General features: G+C 36.1%; 2 protein-coding genes across 2 annotated transcripts in view; one reads left to right on the top strand and one right to left on the bottom strand.

Moving 5' to 3' along the window:
• LHCGR (luteinizing hormone/choriogonadotropin receptor) overlaps positions 1-21,760 on the top strand; it is a 99,360-nt gene extending 77,600 nt beyond the window's left edge. Inside the window, exon 11 of the mRNA XM_053890673.1 lies at positions 19,924-21,760. Coding sequence (XP_053746648.1) covers positions 19,924-20,008 — 85 coding nt within the window. The 3' untranslated portion in view covers positions 20,009-21,760. The remainder of the gene's footprint in view (positions 1-19,923) is intronic.
• GTF2A1L (general transcription factor IIA subunit 1 like) overlaps positions 1-22,707 on the bottom strand; it is a 42,834-nt gene that overhangs the window by 14,659 nt on the left and 5,468 nt on the right. Inside the window, exons 4-6 of the mRNA XM_019416727.2 lie at positions 17,016-17,071; positions 14,655-14,739; positions 11,965-12,551 (exon numbers count right to left, since the gene is read on the bottom strand). Coding sequence (XP_019272272.1) covers positions 11,965-12,551; positions 14,655-14,739; positions 17,016-17,071 — 728 coding nt within the window. The remainder of the gene's footprint in view (positions 1-11,964; positions 12,552-14,654; positions 14,740-17,015; positions 17,072-22,707) is intronic.

Here is a 22,707-nt window from a genome sequence, read left to right as displayed (position 1 = left end):
TATTATGAACTGTATACCAACAAATTGGATAACCAAGATGAAACAAATTCCCACAAACACACAATTTACCAAGAATGAATCATAAATAGAAAATCTGAATAGATCTGTAAGAAGATAGAATTAGTAATCAAAAATCTCTCAACAAAGAAATTCCCAGAATGAGATGGCGCCACTGGAGAATTCTACCAAACATTTAAAGAAGAATTAACACCAATCCTCAAAAATCCTAAACAAAATACTAACACAAACAGAATTCAACAGCACATTAAAAATATCATACACCATGACCAAGTGGGATTTACTCCTGTAATGCAGTGATGATTCAACATATGAAAAATCAAGCAATGTAATAGAATATATTCACATAATGGGGATGGGGGAGGGGGACACACAATCACCTCAATTGATGCAGAAAAAGCATTTGACAAAACTCAACACCATTTTATGATTTAAAAAAACCACCAGAAATAGAAGGAAATTGCCTTAACATAATAAATGCCATCTATGAGAAATCCTCAGCTAACAGCATACTCCATGGTGAAAAACTAAAAGCTTTTCCTTTAAGATCAGGATCAAAGCAAGGATGCCCATGCTTGCCACTTCCATTCAACAATGTACTATAAGTCCTAGCTAGGGCAATTAGGCAAGAAAAATAAATAAATAACAGGCATCCAAACTGGAAAGGAAAAAGTAATATTATCTGTTTGCAGATAATCTCATTTATGTACTACTTCATTTATGTACAAAACCCTAAAGATTCCAGACACATAAATATAATAGAACTAATGAACGCATTCAGCAAAGTCACAAAAGACAAAAGTCAACACACAAAAATCAGCTGCATTTGTATACGCTAACAATTAAAAACCTGAAAAAGAAATGCAGAAAACAATTCCATTTACAATACCATCAAATAGAATAAAATACTTAGGAGTAAACATAACCAAGGAGTCAAAAGACTTGGTCACTGAAAACTACAAACATTCCCGGAAGAAATTAAAGAAGCCAGAAATAAATGGGAAGATATTCTGTGTTCATGTATTTAAAAGAGTTAATATTGCTAACACCACCCAAAGCCATCTATTCATTGCAAACCCTAACAAAATCCAGATAACATCTTTTGTAGAAATAGAATATCCATATTAAAATTCCTATGGAATCTCCAGAGACCCTGAAAGAGAAGATACAAGTTGGAGGTCTAACACATCCTGATTTTAAAACTTACTCCAAAACTATAGTAGTCAAAATAGGGTGGTGTTGGCATAAACAAACTAATGGAATAGCATAAAGAGCCCAGAAACAAATTCTCACATATATGGTCAAATAATTTTTGACAACAGTGACAAGCCCATTCAAGAGGAAAAGGCATCTTTTCAACAAATGGTGCTGGGAACACATGCAAAGAAATGGAAGTTGGACCCTTACCTTACACTACATACAAAAATTAACCCAAAATGGATTAAAGACTTAAACATAAGAACTAAAACTATCAAACTCTTCAAAAAAATCATAGAGGAAAATCTTCATGACATTGGACCTGGGAATGATATTTCTTAGATATGATACCAAAAGCACAGGCAAAAAAGGGGTGGGGCAGGGGGAAATACATAAAATAGACTTCAACAATATTTACCTTTGTGCATCAAAGAACATTATCAACAGAGTAAAAAGGCAACCCACAAAATGGAAGAAAATGTTGGCAAACCACATATATAAAGAGTTAATATACAGAATATATAAATAAACCCTACAACAACAACAAACAACTTGACTTAAAAATGCACATAGGACTTGAATAGAACTTTCTCCAAAGAAAATATACAAATGGCCAAAAAGCACATTAAAAGATATCCAATATTACTAATAATTAGAGGAATGCAAATCAAAACCACAATATCACCTCACACCCATTAGGATGGCAATAATCAAAGGAAAAAAAAAATGCTGGTGAAAAAATAGCGCTGGTGAGGATGTGGAGAAATGAACCCATTGTGCACTGCTGGTAGGAATGTAAAATGATACAGCTGCTATGGAAAATAGTATGGCAGTTCCTTAAATTTTTTTTAATAGAATTGCCATATGGATCCATCAATCCCACACTTGGCTATATGCCCCAAATAATTGAAAGCAGAGACTCAAAATATTTGTACACCCAAGTTTACATTAACATTAGTCAAAACTGCCAAAGGGTATAAGCAACCCAAGTGTCCATGGATAGATGAATGGATAAACAAAAAATATAGATAGATAGATAGATAGATAGATAGATATATAACAGAGTATTAAACCATAAAAAGGAAGGAAACTCTGACACGATTCAACATGGATAAACACTGAAGACATTATACTAAGTGACAAGGGAAACAAAAGGACAAATACTGTCTGGTTCTACTCTTATGAGGTATCCAAAGTAGTCAAATTCAGAGATTGAAAATAGAATGGTGGCTGCCAGGGATGGGGTGAGAGAAGAATGGGGAGTTATTATTCAATAGGCATAGAGTTTCAATTTGGGAAAGCAAATATGTTCTGAAGATGGATGGTGATGATAGTTGCACAGCAATGTGAATGCACTTACTGCCACTCAAGTACACAGGTAAAAATGGTTAAAATGGTAAATTTTTACGAGGAAAAAAAAATCAATGGTGATAATGAACTGTCAAGTAGGTAATAAAACAATGAGATACACAGGGCACCTGGGTGGCTCAGTCAGTTAAGCATCTGACTCTTGATTTCAGCTCAGGTCATGATCTCATGGTTTGTGACATCGAGCCCTGCTGACAGCATGCAGCCTACTTGGGAGTATCTCTCTCTCTCTCTCTCTCTCCCCCTCCCCTGTGCACTTGCACACATGCTCTCTCTCAAAATCAATTACATAAACTTCAAAATAAATAAAATAAAATACAAAACAGAGTGGTATAGAGTGCTGGTAGCAGGAAAACTGGCACAACCTCTGGCAATATAGTAAAAAACCATGGAATTTTCAGTTTGTCAATAACACTACCTTTAAAAACATATTTTTAAAAGCAATGCAAATAAAGCATAAAATATGAATAAAGTTGTCCTTGATAGTGTCTTTTAGTACTATTTATAATTGCACTTAAAACCATAAAATACTTAAATAAAAAATAATATATATGATATACGCATGTTGAGAATTACAAGACATTAATGCCAAAAGTCAAGACCTAAATAAATAGAAAATGTGTCATATCTATGAACTGGAAGACTCGTTGTGGTGATGTCAATTCCTCCCTTGATCCAACACAAATCAAAGTCCTAGCAGTTTTTTTAATTGACAAGCTCATTCACACATTTATATGTAAAAGAATTAGAATAACCAGACAACTTTGAAAAAGAACAGAGAGACTTGTACTGACATCCAGACACACTATAAAGCTATGATAGTTAAGACAGTGTGGTATGAGTGAAAAAGACACATGAATTCATGAAACCAAGTCCAGAAATAAACCAACACATATGGTTACTGCTTCTCATTAAAGGTGAAATGCTTTAGACATTCAGTGAGCTTCAGACAGTGATGCTAAAACAACATTCATATGCGAAAGACAAAAGAACCTAACCTTGTACTATATACAAAAATTAACCCAACATGGATCACAGTCCTAAATGTAAAACCTATAAAATTTTTTAAACATGTGAGATCCTTGCAATCTTTGGTTAGGTAAGATACATAAGCAGAAATTAAAAGGAAAAAATAAGCATACTTCATCAAAATCACAAACTTTTCCTCTCCAGAAAACAGGATAGAATAGCAAAGATGTGAAATAACTACAAATCTTATAAATTGCTAGGAGAAATGCAAAATTCTACCATACATTGCTAGTGAAAATATAATGGCTTTGAAAACGAGTGTGGCAGTTTCTTACAAGCATATATGTATCATATTACCTAGAAATCCCATTCCTAGGTATTTACACAAAAGAAAAGAAAATCTACATCCACACCAAGAAAAAAAAAAAAAAAAAAAAAAACCCTGCACATGAATGTTTTTACAAGCTTTATTCACAAATGCCCAAAACTGGAAAGAATCCACATGTCCAAATGGTGAAGGCCTAAACAAACTGTGGTACAACTGATATATAAACAACATGGATGAATCACAAATGTATTATACTGAAGTTATATGTTGTAGGATTCCATTTGCTTGACATTCTGGAAAACGCAAGCCTATACCAAAAAAAAGCAGATCAGTGAGTGGCTGAGAGGGACTGGAAGTAGGGAGGATACGGACTACAAACGGACATGAGGAACCTCCTTAGGGTGATGGAAATGTTCTGTATCTCAGCTTGGTACTGGTTATGTAACTTCCCAGGTTTGTTCAAAATTCATAGCGTACACTATAAACTGTGTACCTAAAACATGTGAATTTTATTGTACGTTAATTCCACCTCAAAAAATCTGATTTTTTTAAGTAAATTATGATTAGGCCTAGGCCCAAACCACATAGTGGAACTGGCTCTTTTGTTTTAATAGTGACAAGTACTGGGAACCTCAAACCACAACATCTTTCTGTTGCAATCAGAGCTCCCAGAGTACTTTTCATGAATATTAAGGCTTATTGAGAAATATGAAAGATTCCAGGACTCTTCTGATTGAATTAATGTAGCATCATGAAACTTAAGTCAGTAAGGTCCTCTTTACTTTGGGAGAGGAGTAAGATTACAAATCCAAATATCAGTAACTGCAAAAGGGTTTTGTCATTCTCAACTTCTTCACAGAAGCACTTCCACCAAGCAACGTTCGTGTGCTTATCTGACTCTAATCTCCTAAGGTGGTGATTTGACCAAAACAGCCAGCAGTTTCGTAGCAACATCCAAAACTGATACTGCAGGATCATGAATAGAAAGATGTAAGCCTTTCATATGGCCAAACATCCACACAGATCATCAATGGACTTCTCCCTGTCAAACTGTTACGAGGGGGTTTTCATTCTCTCTCAAAAATAATCAATGTCTCTCCTGGGATCACTTAACAACTTCAAGCATTGTCCTTTGAAAAGCCAGAAAAATTCTGTGTGAAGAAGAATTTAACATTTTGCCCACATTTTTTGACAAATGTCTTGCAAAAGGCAGTAATTCAATACTTTCGCTCTAATGTATTTGAGTTTCATGGCAGCCTATGAGACTTCTCTTAAAATTATTGGCTGTGTCTTAGCATTAATGTATGCCATGTGCTGAAATAGATAGCAGTGCTCTCTTTACTGAAGCAGCAAAACCATTTGTTGCCAACCACCTCAGAAGCTCCATCAGTTTAGACAGTACCAAATTGTGCTAAGAAAAATACTATAATAATAATGTTTCATAAGATAGCAACTCTTTTGATGGTGCCAATGTGCAAATGATGATTAAAATCAAATGCTAGCTGCCCTGAGAAGCATTCATATTTTTATCCTATTTAATGTTAAAGGCAAATTACTGCTGATTCTTCTATGAATTCCAGCTGAATGAGAAGAAGTGTCAACCATTCTAGTTCACATGACGTCATCTGACAGAGGCAGCGCTTCCATTTTCTTTCTCTCTATAAAACAAACCAGCTCAATAATTTCTAAGATTCTCAGTTTCACCAAGGTCTCTTCAATTGTATATGGCTTCTGTGCCTGGGTAGTACACAATAAACAAATGCATGTGATATTTCAAGATAAAGTTCTGTTTGCCCAAACCTGCTTCCAACACTTTCCTTTTAAGTTTTCTTCTAAAGAACAGTATTTTTCCAATGGCTAGTAAGGACTGATAGAACTTCATACCTATTGAGATGATAAATATAGAACAAGAGAAACCTAAGATCCAACACACTTTCTTTTCACATTTTCAAACTAAACTCTGTGAAATTGAATTGCCTATAATCATAATGGCAGGGCACTTCCTCTTTAATTCTTAACAGAAATTTAATCCAGGTATTTACCATAATGTGATGGCAATAATGATTATGTATTACCTGACCATGTACAGTGACAGCCCATGCCACTCCACTCTTACTTGGCATGAAATATACCTTAACATATTTTGACAAATACAAAAAATTATTTTGTTAAATTGGTTTTTCTATAAAGAAAAATATCACATATCTTGTTGAAAAATCTTTGATTTAGAGATATTAATTTGGGAGTGACACCTAGTGACTCAAAAAATATTTGCTCAGTTAACTGAATTCTGAATTCAAATAACAATGACTTTTTGCCTTTCAGAGTATCAGAATGGATTTGAAAGAAAAAATAAAGCTCTTAAAGCTATATATTCTTTTAACTCCCTCACTCCATTTTTCATTCATACATTGACTGTGAGCTAAATCAGTGGTTCTTAATCTTAACTACATTATTACAAACACCTCAGAAAGCTCTTAAACACTAATGAGCGGACTCCATTCCAGGACAAATTATATCCAAATCCCTTGAGGTAGGCCTGAACATTATTTTTTTAATGCTCTAGTGATTCTAATATTTAGCCAGGGTTGAAAACTACTAAGCCAAATCAAGTAATCATAGATCTTTTTCTTCAAAAGCTTAATTCTAGGGGTACCTGGCTGGCTCAGCTGGTAGAGCATGCAACTCTTCATCTCAGAATCGTGAGTTCAAGCCTCACACTGGGCACAGAGCTTATTTTAAAAAATAAATAAAATGGATGGAACTGGAGGGTATTATGCTAAGTGAAACAAGTCATTCAGAGAAAGACAGATATCTTATGTTTTCACTCATATGTGGAATTTGAGAAACTTAACAGAGGACCATGAGGGAAGGGAGGGAGAAAAATAGTTACAAACAGGGAGGCAAACAATAAAAGACTCTTAAATACAGAGAACTGAAGGTTGATAGGGGTGAGGGACAGGGGGGCAGGGAAAATGGGTGATGGGCATTGAGGAGGGTACTTGTTGGGATGAGCACTGGGTGTTGTACGTAAGTGATGAATCACGGGAATCTATTCCCAAAGAGCACACTGTATATACACTGTATGTTAGCTAACTTGACAATAAATTAGAAAGAAAGAAAGAAAGAAAGAAAGAAAGAAAGAAAGAAAGAAAGAAAGAAAGAAGAAAGAAAACAAACTGAAGAATACATACTCTACAGGGCATCAAAATGTGAAAGGCTAAAGTTGCAAAAAATAAACATATGTGCATTTTTATCTTTAAAAATAAATAAATAAAACAAAAAAATAAAAGCTTATATTCTAGTATACATGAATGTGTATATATTCTTAGGTGTTATGTATACAGAGATTAATGAAATGTACCTCTCAGTACAAACAGGACACTTTAAAGTATCTTTTAACTACATTATGACACACACATGCTTAAGGTGCAGTGAGAACACAGAAGAGATATAACCAATCCAAAAATGAAGGGGGAGGGAGTAGGTCTAGAGGCACTGAAGTAAAATTTCTGAAGTATTAAGTGGATAAGCAGTAATTAACCAGAGAAAAGGATGGGGAAAGAGGGGGATTCGGGCACTCGGCAGAGGGGATAACAAAAGCAAGAGAGAGGTAGGCTACAAGGTTAGCAGAGAATTACAGTTTGGTGTTCCTACCAAAGTAGTAGGCATGAAATGAAGGAAAAGTAACTAAGAAACTCTGGCAGAGAGAGAACATGGAAGTCCCTGCATACCACATTAAGGAGCTTGAACTTTACCTTGTAGGTGATAAGCCATCAGTGACATGTATAGCAGGCTGCATTCTGGGTAAAGCTCTGGCAGCCATAAGAAGCTATAAGATAATAGCTAACATGCTCTGAACACAACCATGTGCTAGGTAGTGTGCTGCTGAACACTTCCCCCTGATCATCTTCTGCAATCCTCCCACAGTGACTCCATGGTAGACACCACTACCTTTATTATAAGTGAGGAAACAATAGCTTGCCAAGTCACATAGTTATTAAGGGAAACAGAAGGGATCAACAATTTGGACCCCAGAAGCCTAGGCCTTTAACCTCTAAAATGGATCGACTGGGAAAACTAGAGTGAAAAAAAAAGCAAAGACTATAGACTAAAAATTTAGTTAGGAGACTATTACATTATCTCCAATGAGAGACAATTAGGACAACAGCAAGAGATGGAGAAGAGGGAAAAGATTCCAGAAATATTTAGTATTAAAGTTATAAATAAGTTATCAAAATGACACGATTCAGTCTTAAAAAGGAATGAAATTTTGACACATGCTATGACATGGATAAACCTTGAAAATCTTCTGCTAAGTAAAATAAGCCAATCACAAAAGGATAAATATTTTATGATTCCAGTTATGAGGTGTCAAACTCATAAAGACCGATAGTAGAATGGACGTTATCAGGGGGTAAATGGAGGGGTTAATGGGAAGCTACTGTATAATGGGTACAGAGATTTGGTGTCAGTCAATGAAAAAGTTCTAGAGATGGACAGTAGTGATGGTTGCTCAACAATGAATGTACTTAATGCCACTAAACTGTGTACCTAAAAATGGTTAAAATGGTAAACTGTATGTTGTATATATTTTGTAGCAATTTAAAAGAAAATTTTTTTTTTTGAAAAATTTTTTTTTCAACGTTTTTTATTTATTTTTGGGACAGAGAGAGACAGAGCATGAACGGGGGAGGGGCAGAGAGAGAGGGAGACACAGAATCGGAAACAGGCTCTAGGCTCCGAGCCATCAGCCCAGAGCCTGACGCGGGGCTCGAACTCACGAACCGCGAGATCGTGACCTGGCTGAAGTCAGACGCTTAACCGACTGCGCCACCCAGGCGCCCCAAAAGAAAATTTTTAAAAAGCACATGATATAAAGAGAATAGGGGGAAACAAAGAGCGCAAAGGTCATTGTAATCCTTAGCGTGGGAGACCAGCTAGGCAGTGGTACCATGCAGTGTCTCTGATGAGGGACAATGAATAACATTTCCAGTAGCACTGTCTAGAAGGCAAAGAGACATGAGAATGAAGCTCAAGGGAGTAACAGGGTTAGAATCATAGTCATCAACAAATAGGTGGTAGTTAAAACCATAATAATCCATGAGATTGCCCAAGAAAAACATGAAGTAGGTAAGAGGAGAAATGGTCTGAGGACAGAACCTTAGGAAACAGGAGGAAGACATAAAGAGGATCTCACCAGGAAGGTAAGAGGATGCAGTCAGACAGGTAAATAAGTAAAAGATAAGGCAGCAGAAGTAACGATATTTGGAAGTGGTACCATGAGCATGATGCTAAGGCAGGTAAGACACAAAAAAGAATTAAAGAAGATACATTATCCTACCATTTCTCTCCTTCTGCTCCTACTTTTTGAAGTTCCCAAAAAGACCTCATTTTCTAGTTCTCTATAGCATTCTGAGATTATAAAACAAAATTCCCACACTGAAGAATAACCTAACATAGTAATACACACTTTAAAATAGGAGCACATCGAAAATTGTGAGGAATATATTTTATACAACAGTAAGAATGTTAAACCTATAAACCTACATGGAAACTTTACATCTTTGGTAGTCTACACAGGACAAGTAAATATGTGTACTTAACTGTACACGTGTAACTTGCTTTAAGCAATAAGAATTTCTGAAAAGCTACTTAAAAAAAGAAAATCTATGTATAATTCTGAAAATTTTATCAGCATAAACTTTACCATATTACTAATAACTATGTTTAAAGGTCCCTTACTAAGTATTAATTAAAAAAACACCTTATAAAATAAATACTTTTGACTATCTGGATTTTTGTGTTTTAATATAGCTCTATTTTAAAACTAACCAAAGAGTTAATATGGAAAGTTACCCAATTTATCACATGCCCATAAAGCACAACAGCACTAATCTAAAGCTTACTGTGGTGCCAGGAGCTATTAAAAACTATACAAATCATCTCTGATAGTTCTAAAAATTATGAGGCTAGTTTCCTGCCTACTTTACGGACTGTAACAATTTCAGAGACTTACATTACATAGCTTGTTTGTAAATGGTGACTCTGGAATTTGAACCTATTGTGGCTTCCAACTTAAGCTCTCGACCACTATCCCCTAAACAATTCTTGATAATTTCCCTTAACTAATCTATTTCCCCATATCAGAAGTACAAGGTGACATCTAATACGTAACAGTAGAGTAAGTCCTTGAATCATCACACCAAATATCTGCAAAGTTCATACAGAGTTCAGGCAAAGAGTGCCTCCAAAAGTTTTAAGTGATAAAAACAAACACTTATTTTCAATGCAGTTATTTTTTTTCCTCAAAAACAAATGTTTCATAATTATGAGCTTAGCCTACACTTCTTAAATTTTATAAATAATGTGGAAATAGAATGAAAAAAATACTCAAAACAACATTTTAATCTTTATACTCTAAACCCAAACTCAACTTGCTAAAAGAGACTTGCTAACAGCTTTTGAACAGGCTTCATCAAACATCTGAAACATTCTCAAACAGGTCAGTTTCTGATAGTCCCGGTCTTCATCCACTGCCCTTCATTGCACCCTTTATCCTTCCTTTCTACCTAGGAAAATGTTTTATTTTTTATTTTTTTTTTAACGTTTATTTATTTTTGAGACAGAGAGAGACAGAGCATGAACGGGGGAGGGTCAGAGAGAGGGAGACACAGAATCTGAAACAGGCTCCAGGCTCTGAGCTGTCAGCACAGAGCCCGACGCGGGGCTCGAACTCATGGACCACGAAATCATGACCTGAGCCGAAGTTGGCCGCTTAACCAACTAAGCCACCCAGGCGCCCCTAGGAAAATGTTAAAGTAGCACTTAACTATGCATTGCTACAGATCTCTGTACAGCAGTTCTAGAGGACCACTGAACTATTAGCTAGAGACACAAACATTTAATTAGTTGTCATAGGTCACTAAACTGTATAAATAGAGTCAGTTTTATTACCTATTTTACATTTGTAAAAAGAAAGCAAGATTTTTAATTTTTAAGATTTATTTTTGAGAGAGAGAGACAGAGAGACAGAGCATGAGTGGGGGAGGAACAAAGAGAGAGGGAGATACAGAATACAAAGCAGGCTCCAGGCTCTGAGCTGTCAGCACAGAGCCCGACATGGGGCTCGAACCCATGATCTGTGACTTCATGACCTGAGCCAAAGTCGAACGGTCAACCAACTGAGCCACCCAGGTGCCCCGCAAGATTTTTTTTTAATTTTGCCATCCAAAATTCTCCATGAATTGGTCTTCCTTCACTATGAATTCCTTGGAAATTAATAATTCAAACCTATTTTTCACATGCAAAGTTAATTAGAAGCTATTTTTTAGTAGTCTGAATTTCCAAAGATATTAACTGGTATTTCAGCAAGCAGAGAGAAATAAAATATTAGCAAGATAAGGGAAAATTTTCATATGGGAGTTGCAGAAAATTTTGTAGAGCAATTGAAAAAAATACTTTGGCTCTCTTTTATGTATTAAGTACGACAATGAATTACCTCAAAATATTCATTTAATTACTAGGATGGATTTCTGGGTCTTTTAAATTTATATGCAAACAAACATTCTCACAATGTAAGGAAGAGGTAAAATGGATTACTTTAAAACAAATACACTTTCCTTTAAAGAATATTCTAGGGGTGCCTGGGTGGCTCAGTCAGTTAAGCATCTGACTTAGGCTCAGGTCATGATCTCATAGTTTTTGAGTTTGAGCCCTGCATCGGGCACTGTGCTGAAAGCTCAGAGCCTGGAGCCTGCTTCGGATTCTGTGTCTCCCTCTCACTCTGCCCCTCCCTCGCTTGCACTCTGTCTCTGTCTCTCAAAAATAAGTAAACGTTAAAAAAAAAAAAATTAAAAAAATAAAGAATATTCTAGTTCATTAACTGACATTCAAAGTGTGAAATGCTGGGCATGAATACTTTCAAGAACTGATAGCTATATTAAAAAGAATAATAAACAACCTTCTAGAGGAAAAAACAAGACACATGTACTGTGAGTACCTTACAGCTTAAAAATACTCAGGATGTCAAATCACCAGCCACTGTCTATCGCCTAATACCATTACACTGAATATAGAACTACCTTTTCTGAGACAGGTAGGCTGCTGGGCTCCTCTGTATTTCTTGGCTGCTTTAAAGAATCACATCCAAACATCCTATTTTTAAGAACATGAAGCTGAGTATCAGTCATGTGCTGGTGCTGGGCGCCTGGTCGGCCCGTGGAGAGGGGCCCACCATTCAGATTTTGAGTCACGCTGGCTGAAACACTGAGCACTGGCTCCACAGGAGAACCTGTCTGAGAGACCTGTGGAGGAAACATAACACCTGGAACACTGATATACTGAGAGCTTTCCAGCTGACTCAACAGAGCTTCAGACATGATTTCACGCTCATTTCCAGAAGGTACAAGTATATCACTGGTGGCATTTTCAAAATGTTTCCTATGCACTAGCCCAGAATGAAGAATTGGAGGTTGCTGGGGCACACTTTCTAGTCTCTGAGATTTTTCAGTAGTTGCTTGGAGAGAACATGGGTTCAATCGTGGAACACAGGTCTGTATCATGGAAGGCTGTCCCAGCTGCTGAAATACTTGCTGAACTGGATGAAGAATACTTGCTCTTCCAGAAGTCTGTGTCACCATAATTGGTACACTGACTTTATAAAGGTGACCTTAAAAGGGAGAAAACAAAACCATAAGTAGGATAGAAACCTAATTTCGTTGAAAGAAAGAAAGAAAGAAAAAAAAAAAAAAAATAGGAACCCTGGCAGCCCTTTCTGCCCTTGAGTCCTGTCCCTGTGCTTTAACAGAACTGTCTTTTTTACAATGAAAAAAATAAATAAATAAAAATAAAAATTTTAAAAACTTAAAAGAAACCCTCAGGCATAACAGACTGTCAGGCAATCCATCAATATGTTAATAATGGTTATCTCTAGGAGTTTTTATTTTATTCTTCAGATTTCCTGTATTTTCTACAATAAATATCCATTACTCTACCGTTAAAAATTAAAGAGGTCTCACTTTAACTCTAGTCTTTTCTCTCTATTGCTCATATGGCACATTTTGCGATACATACAGGCCACCAGTATTTACTCCACAGAAGTATTGCATTGTTTGATAAATTACAATGTTACCAACCCAAATTGGGATTTAAACAAACATAATCATGGAGAATGTATTTCAGATATTTAAGATATACCATGTAATGACTCTAAGACAAGGCTATCCAAAAGGAGTTTAATAATTTCAAACTCCCCCCTGCCCCCCTTTTTTGACCTTTTTTTCCTCTTTAAAATAACACTAAAAAAGGGGTGTCTGGGTTAAGCATCTGACTTCAGCTCAGGACACAATCTCATGGTTTGTGAGTTCAAGACCTGCATCAGGCTCTGTACTGACAGCTCAGAACCTGGAGCCTGCTTCAGATTTTGTGTCCTCCTCTCTTTCTGCTCCTCCCTGCCTTGTGTTCTGCCTCTGTCTGTCTGTCTCTCTCTCTCTCTCAAAAAATGAACAAACATTAAAAGAAAATTAATAAAGTAAAATAACACTTAAAAGGAGAAGGAAAAAAATATTTTTTTAAGCACTCAGTCAGGTGCTTTAAACTTTGTGACAACCTCAATAATAGGTATGATTCTCTTTCAAATCAAGAAATGGTACTCTGGGGTACCTGGGTGGCTCAGTTAAGTGGCCAACTCTTGATTTCACTTCAGGTCATAATCTCACAGCTCATGAGTTAGAGTCCCTTGTTGGGCTTGGGATTCTCTCTCTCTCCCTCTATCTCTGCCCCTCCCTCTCTCTCTGCCCTCCCCCGCATGTGTGAGCTGTCTCTCTCTCTCAAAATAAATAAACTTTAAAGAAAAAAAAAAAAACAGTATTCTGAAAAGCAAAGGATGGTTCATCTCTGAACTTCTTGTATATTCTTTCTATTATACTATACAATCTCCAGTAAGAAAGGAGGCAAAAGTTGATCAAGGTAATGTTTAGTTTTTCCTGATTAGAGCTAACAGAGACACAGAATGTTATTTTGTATTTGTCAAAAATTTTTTTAATATTTATTTTTGAGAAAGAGAGAGCGTGAGCAGAGAAGGGACAGAGAGAGGGGGAGACACAGGATCCAAAGCAGACTCCAGGTTCTGAACTGTCAGCACAGAGCGCAATGCGAGGCTCAAACCCACGAACTGTGAGATCATGACCTGAGCCAAAGTCACTTAACTGACTGAGCCACCCAGGGGCCCCATGTCAAAATTTAGATAATTGAGGGGCGCCTGGGTGGCGCAGTCGGTTAAGCGTCCGACTTCAGCCAGGTCACGATCTCACGGTCCGTGAGTTCGAGCCCCGCGTCAGGCTCTGGGCTGATGGCTCAGAGCCTGGAGCCTGTTTCCGATTCTGTGTCTCCCTCTCTCTCTGTCCCTCCCCCGTTCATGCTCTGTCTCTCTCTGTCCCAAAAATAAATAAACGTTGAAAAAAAAAAATAAAAATAAAATAAAAAAATTTAGATAATTGATTTGAATTAGAGAAATACATATAAAGCATCTTATACAACATTAGGGAAGATAACTGGGAATAAGTAAGAGGACAGGCCTAGTACAGTGTCTTTTATGGGAGAATGCCTCCAGAACAGCAATAACCACCATTTAGTATTCCTCTTAAAATAAGTTGTATTAAAACTTCCTATAATTTCATTAACTTCCAGCATACAGTTTATTAAAAATCATGAAAATTAACATCCAGTAGTCAGTACCAGTGCTAAAATAAATTATTCGGGGCTATACTCTTACCAGATGCAGTCTGTAGTGTCACACCTGCTGGTACATGAATAGGATAACCAGGAAGAGTGAAGCCTGCACTAGAGTTTGAGGCGCCCTAGATATGAGAAATTTAATTAGAAAGTTAGAAAAGGGCTTTACTTCTACCTTTTTTTCCTGATATCATGAGGGTAAAAAATAATCTGATTCAGGATAAAAGGACAATGGTTGGACCACACTTAACATTAGTGCTGAGTTCTTTGAATAAAACAGCTTTTCAATATTTGATTTAGATTATCTCAGCAAGGATAAAAGGAATTCTGTTCTACAGCTATTAGCAATGAAGTCAGTAAGTCTTAGTAAACAGCATCGACACGGACTCATACAACTTGCCCACTACACAGCTTTCCCTGAGTCAGTGATTATCACAATGTCAGGTGCAAGAACCACAGCTGTTCACAGACTCCTCTGGTCAGTAAATTGATCACTAATGATATTTTAAATTAGATAACACAATAGTGTAGAATTTTTATTTTAGAATAATTAAACCTCGGTTTTCCATTTTTTTAATACTAAATCAAAAGACAAAAAAGTTTTTGCCTACCAGACATGCAAATATTTAAAAAGACTGATGTACAACATTCAATGTTGGTAAGTATGTGATAAAAAGCACTTTTCTCAGACCACTGCTTACATGAGTGTGTGTGTGCCATCCTTTTGGAGGGCAATTTTGCAATACATAACAAAATTAAAACACGCATAATCTTTGACCCAAAAATTCCACTTCTAGGAATATACCCTGATTACCTGATTGTCATGCAAATTCACAAAAACAGATCTACAAGCATAATCAATGGAATGTTATACTAGAAAAAAATGAAATAATTTAAATGTCCATTAACAAAAGCTTAATGAAACTGTGATATATCCACTATGGTTAATCAATATTTAACTGGCAGTGAATAAAGATCCATCTATATTACTAAGAAAAAAAAAAAAAATTACAGGGGCACCTGGGTGGCTCAGTGGGTTGAGCCTCTGACTTAGGATCAGGTCATGATTTCACTGCTAGTGGGTTCAAGCCCTGCATCAGGCTCTGTGTTGACAGCTTGCAGCTTGGAGTCTGCTTCAGATTCTGTCCCTATTTCTCTGCCCCTCCCCTGCTCATGCTCTCTCGCTCTCTCTTCTTGAATATAAACATTTTTTTTTTTTGATTACAGAAACAGTACAGAGATTAAGCCTACTTTTACCCTGAAAATTAATTTAACTTTCATCAAAGAAGGTTAGATGCTCTATACCAGGTAGATCCTAAATGGATGATCTTGATGTTTTATTTTCTGATTTTTTTTTTTTTTACCCAAGTTGAGCCACATAATAATTCTTTTTATTTGAGTGGAATATTTTGGCCATTTTGTACCTTTCTGTTGTAGAGGTTTAGAGTATAAGATTTGGGGCAGAAAATTAAATTACAACCTGTATGTAGAAAATTGAGTAGCTAGATGGATATACATTAAACAGTTAAAACAGTTGTCTTTGGGGTACAATACTGCAGGGCTCTTTTACTTTTTACTTTATAAATTTGTTTTTACTGTTTACAGTATATTGTTTCTTTAATCAGGAGAAAAAGTAGTTCCAAAAATTTCAAAGGCAGAGATATTTTTCATTGGTCTCTTATCAAAAGCAGCACCATTCTTCCCAAAAATCCTAGTAAGGGCTATGGCTTTGTTTTTAATGAAGAAATGGAAATTGATGGCCCACCAAACCTTTTCCCTCAGAAAGTGGGCTGAAAGAAAATGAAAAACAGTAGATTATATACCATCAGAACCATGGAAGAGAAAAAGTGCTATTTTTCTCCACCTGAAAACTACTCAATTTTCTAGATACAAGTTGTAATTTAATTTTCTGCCCCAAATCGTGGGGGAGGGGGGGATCCTATACTCTAAACCTCTACAACAGAAAGGTAAAAAATGACCAAAATATTCCACTCAAATAAAAAGAATCATTATGTGGCTCAACTTGGGTAAAAAAAAAAAAAAAAAAAAAAAAAAAAAAATCAGAAAATAAAACATCAAGATCATCCATTTAGGATCTACCTGGTATAGAACATTAATGGTGTGTTAAAACTCCATAGAATTTAACTTCAGAAATTTCCTAACCTTGGCAGATGCTAACAACTACTCTGGAAGACAGGAAGAGTTGATAAAGAAAACGTCAATTCTGGAACTACAGAGTTTTTGCAACATCCATGTTACAGAAGTCCTGTCTCCCCATCCCTTACTACACCCTTTCCCATTCACCTGAGGGAATATGAATTATATCCATGCCCAGCATTCTGCTACCATTTGCTAAAAATGAAGCATACATTTAAAAATATATCCTTAATAAGCTACATACCAGTTCTGCTGTAGTAAAACTGGCAAGAGGTCTACCAGCAGGAATAACTAATGATGCTGCATAGAAAAAAAAATAATTATACATCCATTACAATTTACCAATTTAATAAAATTGCTAAGTCTAGCTTATTTTTAAAAACGTTTTCCATCACTAACATGTTTGACCATGGTGAGTCCAAACTTCCTAATTCCAAGGGAGGTAAAAGAATTATATTTAATTTAATTATATTTTTCTCCAACAGCTTCAGATAAAGACTTTATAACTAACCTATTTTAAGTACCAAAAGAAAATATCTCATTGTAATCAAGTATACCGTAGTATAGAACCCCATAAGAAAATACTTAGGTTGTTTTTATTAAGTCAGTATAACTCTAAATCTCTATAACTTTTCATTGGGAAGGAAAAGTACTATTCATTCAAGTAGCACATTTCCAAAGACTACACTATTGAGCAAAATTGTGTACCCCAACATAAACCATTACAAATTTTACACATTCAAAAGAATTTCCAGAGGTGCCTAAGTGGCTCAGTCAGTTAAGCAGCTGACTCTCGATTTCAGCTCAGGTCATGATCTCATGGTTCATGAGATGGAGCCCTGTGATGGGCTCTATGCTGACAGTGTGGGGCCTGCTGAAGATTCTTTCTCTCTCCCTCTCTCTCTGCCCCTCCCCCACTCATGTATGCACTCATGCTTACTCGCTCACTCTTTCTCTCAAAATAAATAAACAGGGGCGCCTGGGTGGCTCAGTCGGTTAAGCATCCGACTTCGGCTCAGGTCATGATCTCACGGTCTGTGAGTTCGAGCCCCTCCTCGGGCTCTGTGCTGACAGCTCAGAGCCTGGAGCCTGCTTCAGATTCTGTGTCTCCCTCTCTCTCTGACCCTCCCCCGTTCATGCTCTGTCTCTCTGTGTCTCAAAATAAATAAACATTAAAAATAAATAAATAATAAAAAAAATAAACAAACATAAAAAAAAAAAAGGATTTCCAATTCATTTATTTCATCAAAAGCGACTTACAATTCTTTGGCCAAATAAAGCCAGCACAGCTACACAGTTTTAAGAAAAATGATTAAGAACATGTTTCTAGAAGTCTTTGCATGAATTTTGCATGAAGTATGGCTACTGAGAAAATTACAAGAGGACAAATTCTTAGGAGAACACCAACCTAACCTGCATTAAAGTTGCCATCTCATATATCTTTTCTTTATTATCTACCAATTTTCTTGGCTATCCCTTTATTTATAATCCAGCTAAAAGGCTGGCCTAATGATTGTGAATGTAAGCATTAAAAAAGTAAGTGTAAAGAACAAATAGTAACTCCAACAGAAAGACCTCCATTGACCAAAGTAACCTTAAACTTTGCCTCAAGGCTCATTTTAGCTGAACGTGACTCTTAGAATATCACTCTGCCTTTTCTTTAATAAAAATAACAACACCTTAGCATGTTTATGCAGCACATATGTATTAAATGTAATGTTTATTAGGTTCTTTTTTCACACACCACATTAAATTGTCCCAAAGATCTGCTTCTGACACTAGAACGGCTCCATAATAAACAAAGGAGTTCAGAAGAGCAAATATTTTTTAAACTAACCATCCTTCCCACATTGAGACAACAGAAGTGAAGCAACAGAGATTGATGATTAATGAAGTAGAAAATTATTTTTATCCTCCGTTCATCTATGGCTTTGCTTATTAACAGGCATTCTTTTAGAAAGGCTAAATTAGAAAGAAGTGGTGGGGCAGGAACACAATGGTATTAGTCTTAATTAGCTGAAGTAAGCGAAGCTTAAGCTGGTACAGCTGAAGCCACAGCCTGAGAGGAAACAAAAATCTGTTAATACACTGTCTGAAGCAATTAAATGAATTTCTTGAGGAAAAATAGCAACAATCCCCCTCTTTTAAATACCTTGCAATAAATCCTAAAGGATACTTTTCTATACTTACATAAATCAAACAGAGCCAAAACAGAGTTTTAAGAGTTTCTTTATAGCTTTCAGAATAAAAGCATTGAACAGTTTTATAGAGAAGTTTCATACAGCTCCTACTCAATTTTGATACTAAAGGCACCATTTACATACTTGCACAAATTATATATACTATTATATGTGCCTGAAACATGCTTTTTAAAATACTCAAGATGTTTTCAATAACCAATTAAGTTTTAAGTGAATATGTGTTCTTAATTAAAACTAAATGTCAGAATTTTGGTCTTCATGTATATATTCTAGAGATATTAGATTTCCCAAACAACAGGCTTTACAACATAGAAATAATTCAATCCCACAAATGTAATTTAAGAAATTCTGTAAAAAGATAATATTACATAATAACATTACTAGTGTATTTTTTCCTATACAGTAAGAAGTTTTTGATACTTTAAGGCAGTTAGTAATTTCATAATTCTTGGTCCTGCTTTGAACCATTCCTAATCTTAATATCCAAGTCATATGACTCAGAAAGTGCAAAGACTGGTCTATCTTCTTCTTTGTCACTACTCATTACCATATGCATGTCTCCTGATAACCAAACTGAATATTCTAACTCAAATCACATCAAGAACCAACAGCACTGCTGAAATTTTCACCAGATTTAAGTTCAGGAACAACTGGAAATATAGTTTGTACCTGAAGTTTGGGAGTTTTGATGCTCAAAGATGAAAGCCATGACAAACTTCTCAAAATTCCCATTTTTCCTTTTCTTGCTCCCCCAAATGACTAACGAGTTTCAGCAAAAAGACTGTGTAACATGAATACCAAATAGCACAAACTGATTTGAACTGCCCTAGAAATAGGGCATAGACCAAGTGACTCCATGTCCCAGTTTACCCAGGATAGTCCTAGTACATACCTATTATTCTGAGGTTATTATTAATGGAATCCCATTTCTCTCTCAAAAATGGATTACAGGCAAAGACTCAGAATAGCCAATATGATATTCAAAGAGGAAAACAAAGTTGGAGGACTGATAATACCCCACCTCATGACTTACTAGAGAGCTGCAACAATCAAGACAGTGTTGGCACTGGATAAAGAACAAATAGATCAATGGAACAGAACAGAGAGCCAAGAAACTGATCCACCTAAATATGGTCAACTGGTCTTTAACAAAGGAGCCAAGGCAATACAGTGGCAAAAAGATAATCTCTTCAACAAATGGTGCTGTAACAAGTGGCTATCCAATGCAAAAAATTGAAACTAGACACAGACTTTACACCCTTCACAAAAATTAACTGAAAATAGATCAGACATAAATGTAAAATGCAAAACTACAAAATTCCTACAAGATGGAAGAAAATTTAGATGACCACATGGCAAAGACTTTTTAGATGCAACAATGAAGGCACAATCCATGAAAGAAATAACTGATAAGCAGGGCTTCATTAAAATTTAAAACTCTGGGACGCCTGGGTGGCTCAGTCAGTCAAGCGGCCAACTCTTGATTGCTTTTCAGCTCAGGTCATGATCTCACAGTTCGTGAGTTGGGAGCCCAGTGCTGGGCTCCATGCTGACAGTGTGGAGTCTGCTTGGGATTCATATTCTCTCTCTCTCTCAAAATAAATAAATACACTTAAAAAAGTTTTTTAAACTCCTTTGCAAAAGACAACGTCAGGATAATCTGAAAAGCCAAAGGTTGGAAAAAATGCCAAACACTTATCTGATAATGGGCTGTTATCCAAAATACACAAAGAACTCTTAAAACTCAACTACAACAACCAAATTAAAAAATGGGCCAAAGACCTAAACAGACACTTCACCAAAGAATATACAAATGGCAAATAAGAAGGTGCTCCATATCATATGTCATCAAGGAAATGCAAATTAAAACAATGAGATACCACTATCTCCCTATTAGCATGGACAAAGTCAAGAACATTGATAACACCAGGCATTGGCAAGAATCTAGATCAATAAGAACTCTCACTATTGCTGGTGGGAATGTAAAATGGTACAGTCACTTTGGAAGACAATTTGGTGGTTGCTTTTAAAACTAAGCATACAACCTAGCAATCACTCTCTTGGGGAGCTGAAAACTTACATCCACACAGAAACCTCCACACAGATGCTTACAGCAGCTTTATTCCAAACTGCCAAAACTTGGCAGCAAACAACCAAGATGTGCTTCAGTAGGTGAACAATTAAACAGTGACATATCCAGACAATGGAATATTATCCGATGCTGAAAAGAAATGAGCTATCAAGCTTGAAAAGACGCGAGGGAATCCTAAAGTCATATTACTAAGTGAAATAAGCCAATCTGGAAAGGCTACATACTACATGATTCCAACAATAGGACATTCTGAAAAAGGCAAAACTATGAAAATAGTAAAAATATCAATAGTTGCCCTGAGCCGGTGTGGCAGGAAAGGATCAACAGGGGGAGCACAGATTTCCCGGAAAATGAAAATACTCTGTGATACTATAATGATGGATACAGGTCATTATAAATTTGCATAAACACATAAGACATGAAAAACCAAGAGTGATAATATAAACTATGGACTCTGGGTGTTTATGATGTGTTAGTGTGGGTTCATCAATTGTAACAAATGTGCCACTCTGGTGGGGGAATGTTGATAACTGAAGAGACTATGCATGAATGGGGCTAAAAGGTGTAGGAGAAATCTCTATCCCTTCTCCTAAATTTGTTGCCAATGTAAAGTTCTGAAAAAAATTATGTCTTTTTTAAAAAGTGGATTTTAAACTATATATAATCACCCTAAAAATAGAACAGCAGTTGACAAATTAGACTCTGCAAACCCTTAGGGGTCCATGAGACCCTTTTACGGTGTCCACAAAGTCAAAATTATTTGTATAATACCAAAACAATAAAAATTTCATTTTTATTCGTTTCTCACTAAATTTAGTTTTTTGTTGCCACTTGCACTTACAGAGCAAAGCACTGATGAGTAAAAGTGAAGGCACATTAGCATGAATTAAGGCAGCAGCACCAAACCCGACCTGTGCCACTGTATTTATTCTCCACTGCCATTCACTCACAGTAAAAAAGACAAAAATAACAATAAAACTGTTTAACTAAAGAAGTTCCTTAATGCAACCATAAGCAATTATTTTTATGAAATTTCAACACCCAAGTATACATCCCTTTAATATTCTGTGGGATGAAAGGGGAAGAACACATAAAGCATTTCTGCAGCATCCACCAGTACACGGAAGTACACGGAAAAGCACTGGTGCTTTTATTTAAGCTGGGAGCTGTAATCTAGCCTCTTTGTGTTAAACACTGTTTTGCTTGAAAGAATAACTGACACAAACTACAGTTATTCAGACATGGATATCTGGCAGACGTTTTTTGAAAATGAACTAACTGTGTCCATCACCTTGACGAAACGGACAGTATTTGTTTGGCAATGATAAAATTCAAAGTTTCATCCCCAAATCTCAATTCTGAAAACCTTACAGCCACCACAGTGAGCTTGATAGCTTCCCAATATTTAAACACTTTTCTGATGAAATGTGGAGATATTAATATGATTTTTTTATCTTGCATAAGGAACAGTATTTCAAATGTGTAACTCAGTGAACCAATTTTTTCCAAATAACCAATGTATGTTACAAAATTACACACAGGTTCAACAGCCATTCAAAGTGTAAGACACACCAGTGAACTTTAACATTACAAAAAAGTCTTTTGGTAAAGTTTCAGATTCCACCCTGCAGCTAAGCTCTCAG

This window comes from Panthera pardus, unplaced genomic scaffold (genome assembly GCF_024362965.1).
Source record: "Panthera pardus isolate Hobbes unplaced genomic scaffold, ASM2436296v1 HiC_scaffold_25, whole genome shotgun sequence".
Taxonomy (NCBI): domain Eukaryota; kingdom Metazoa; phylum Chordata; class Mammalia; order Carnivora; family Felidae; genus Panthera; species Panthera pardus.
The sequence above is the reverse complement of the archived record's forward strand: the minus strand, read 5'-3'. Positions and strand labels throughout refer to the sequence as shown.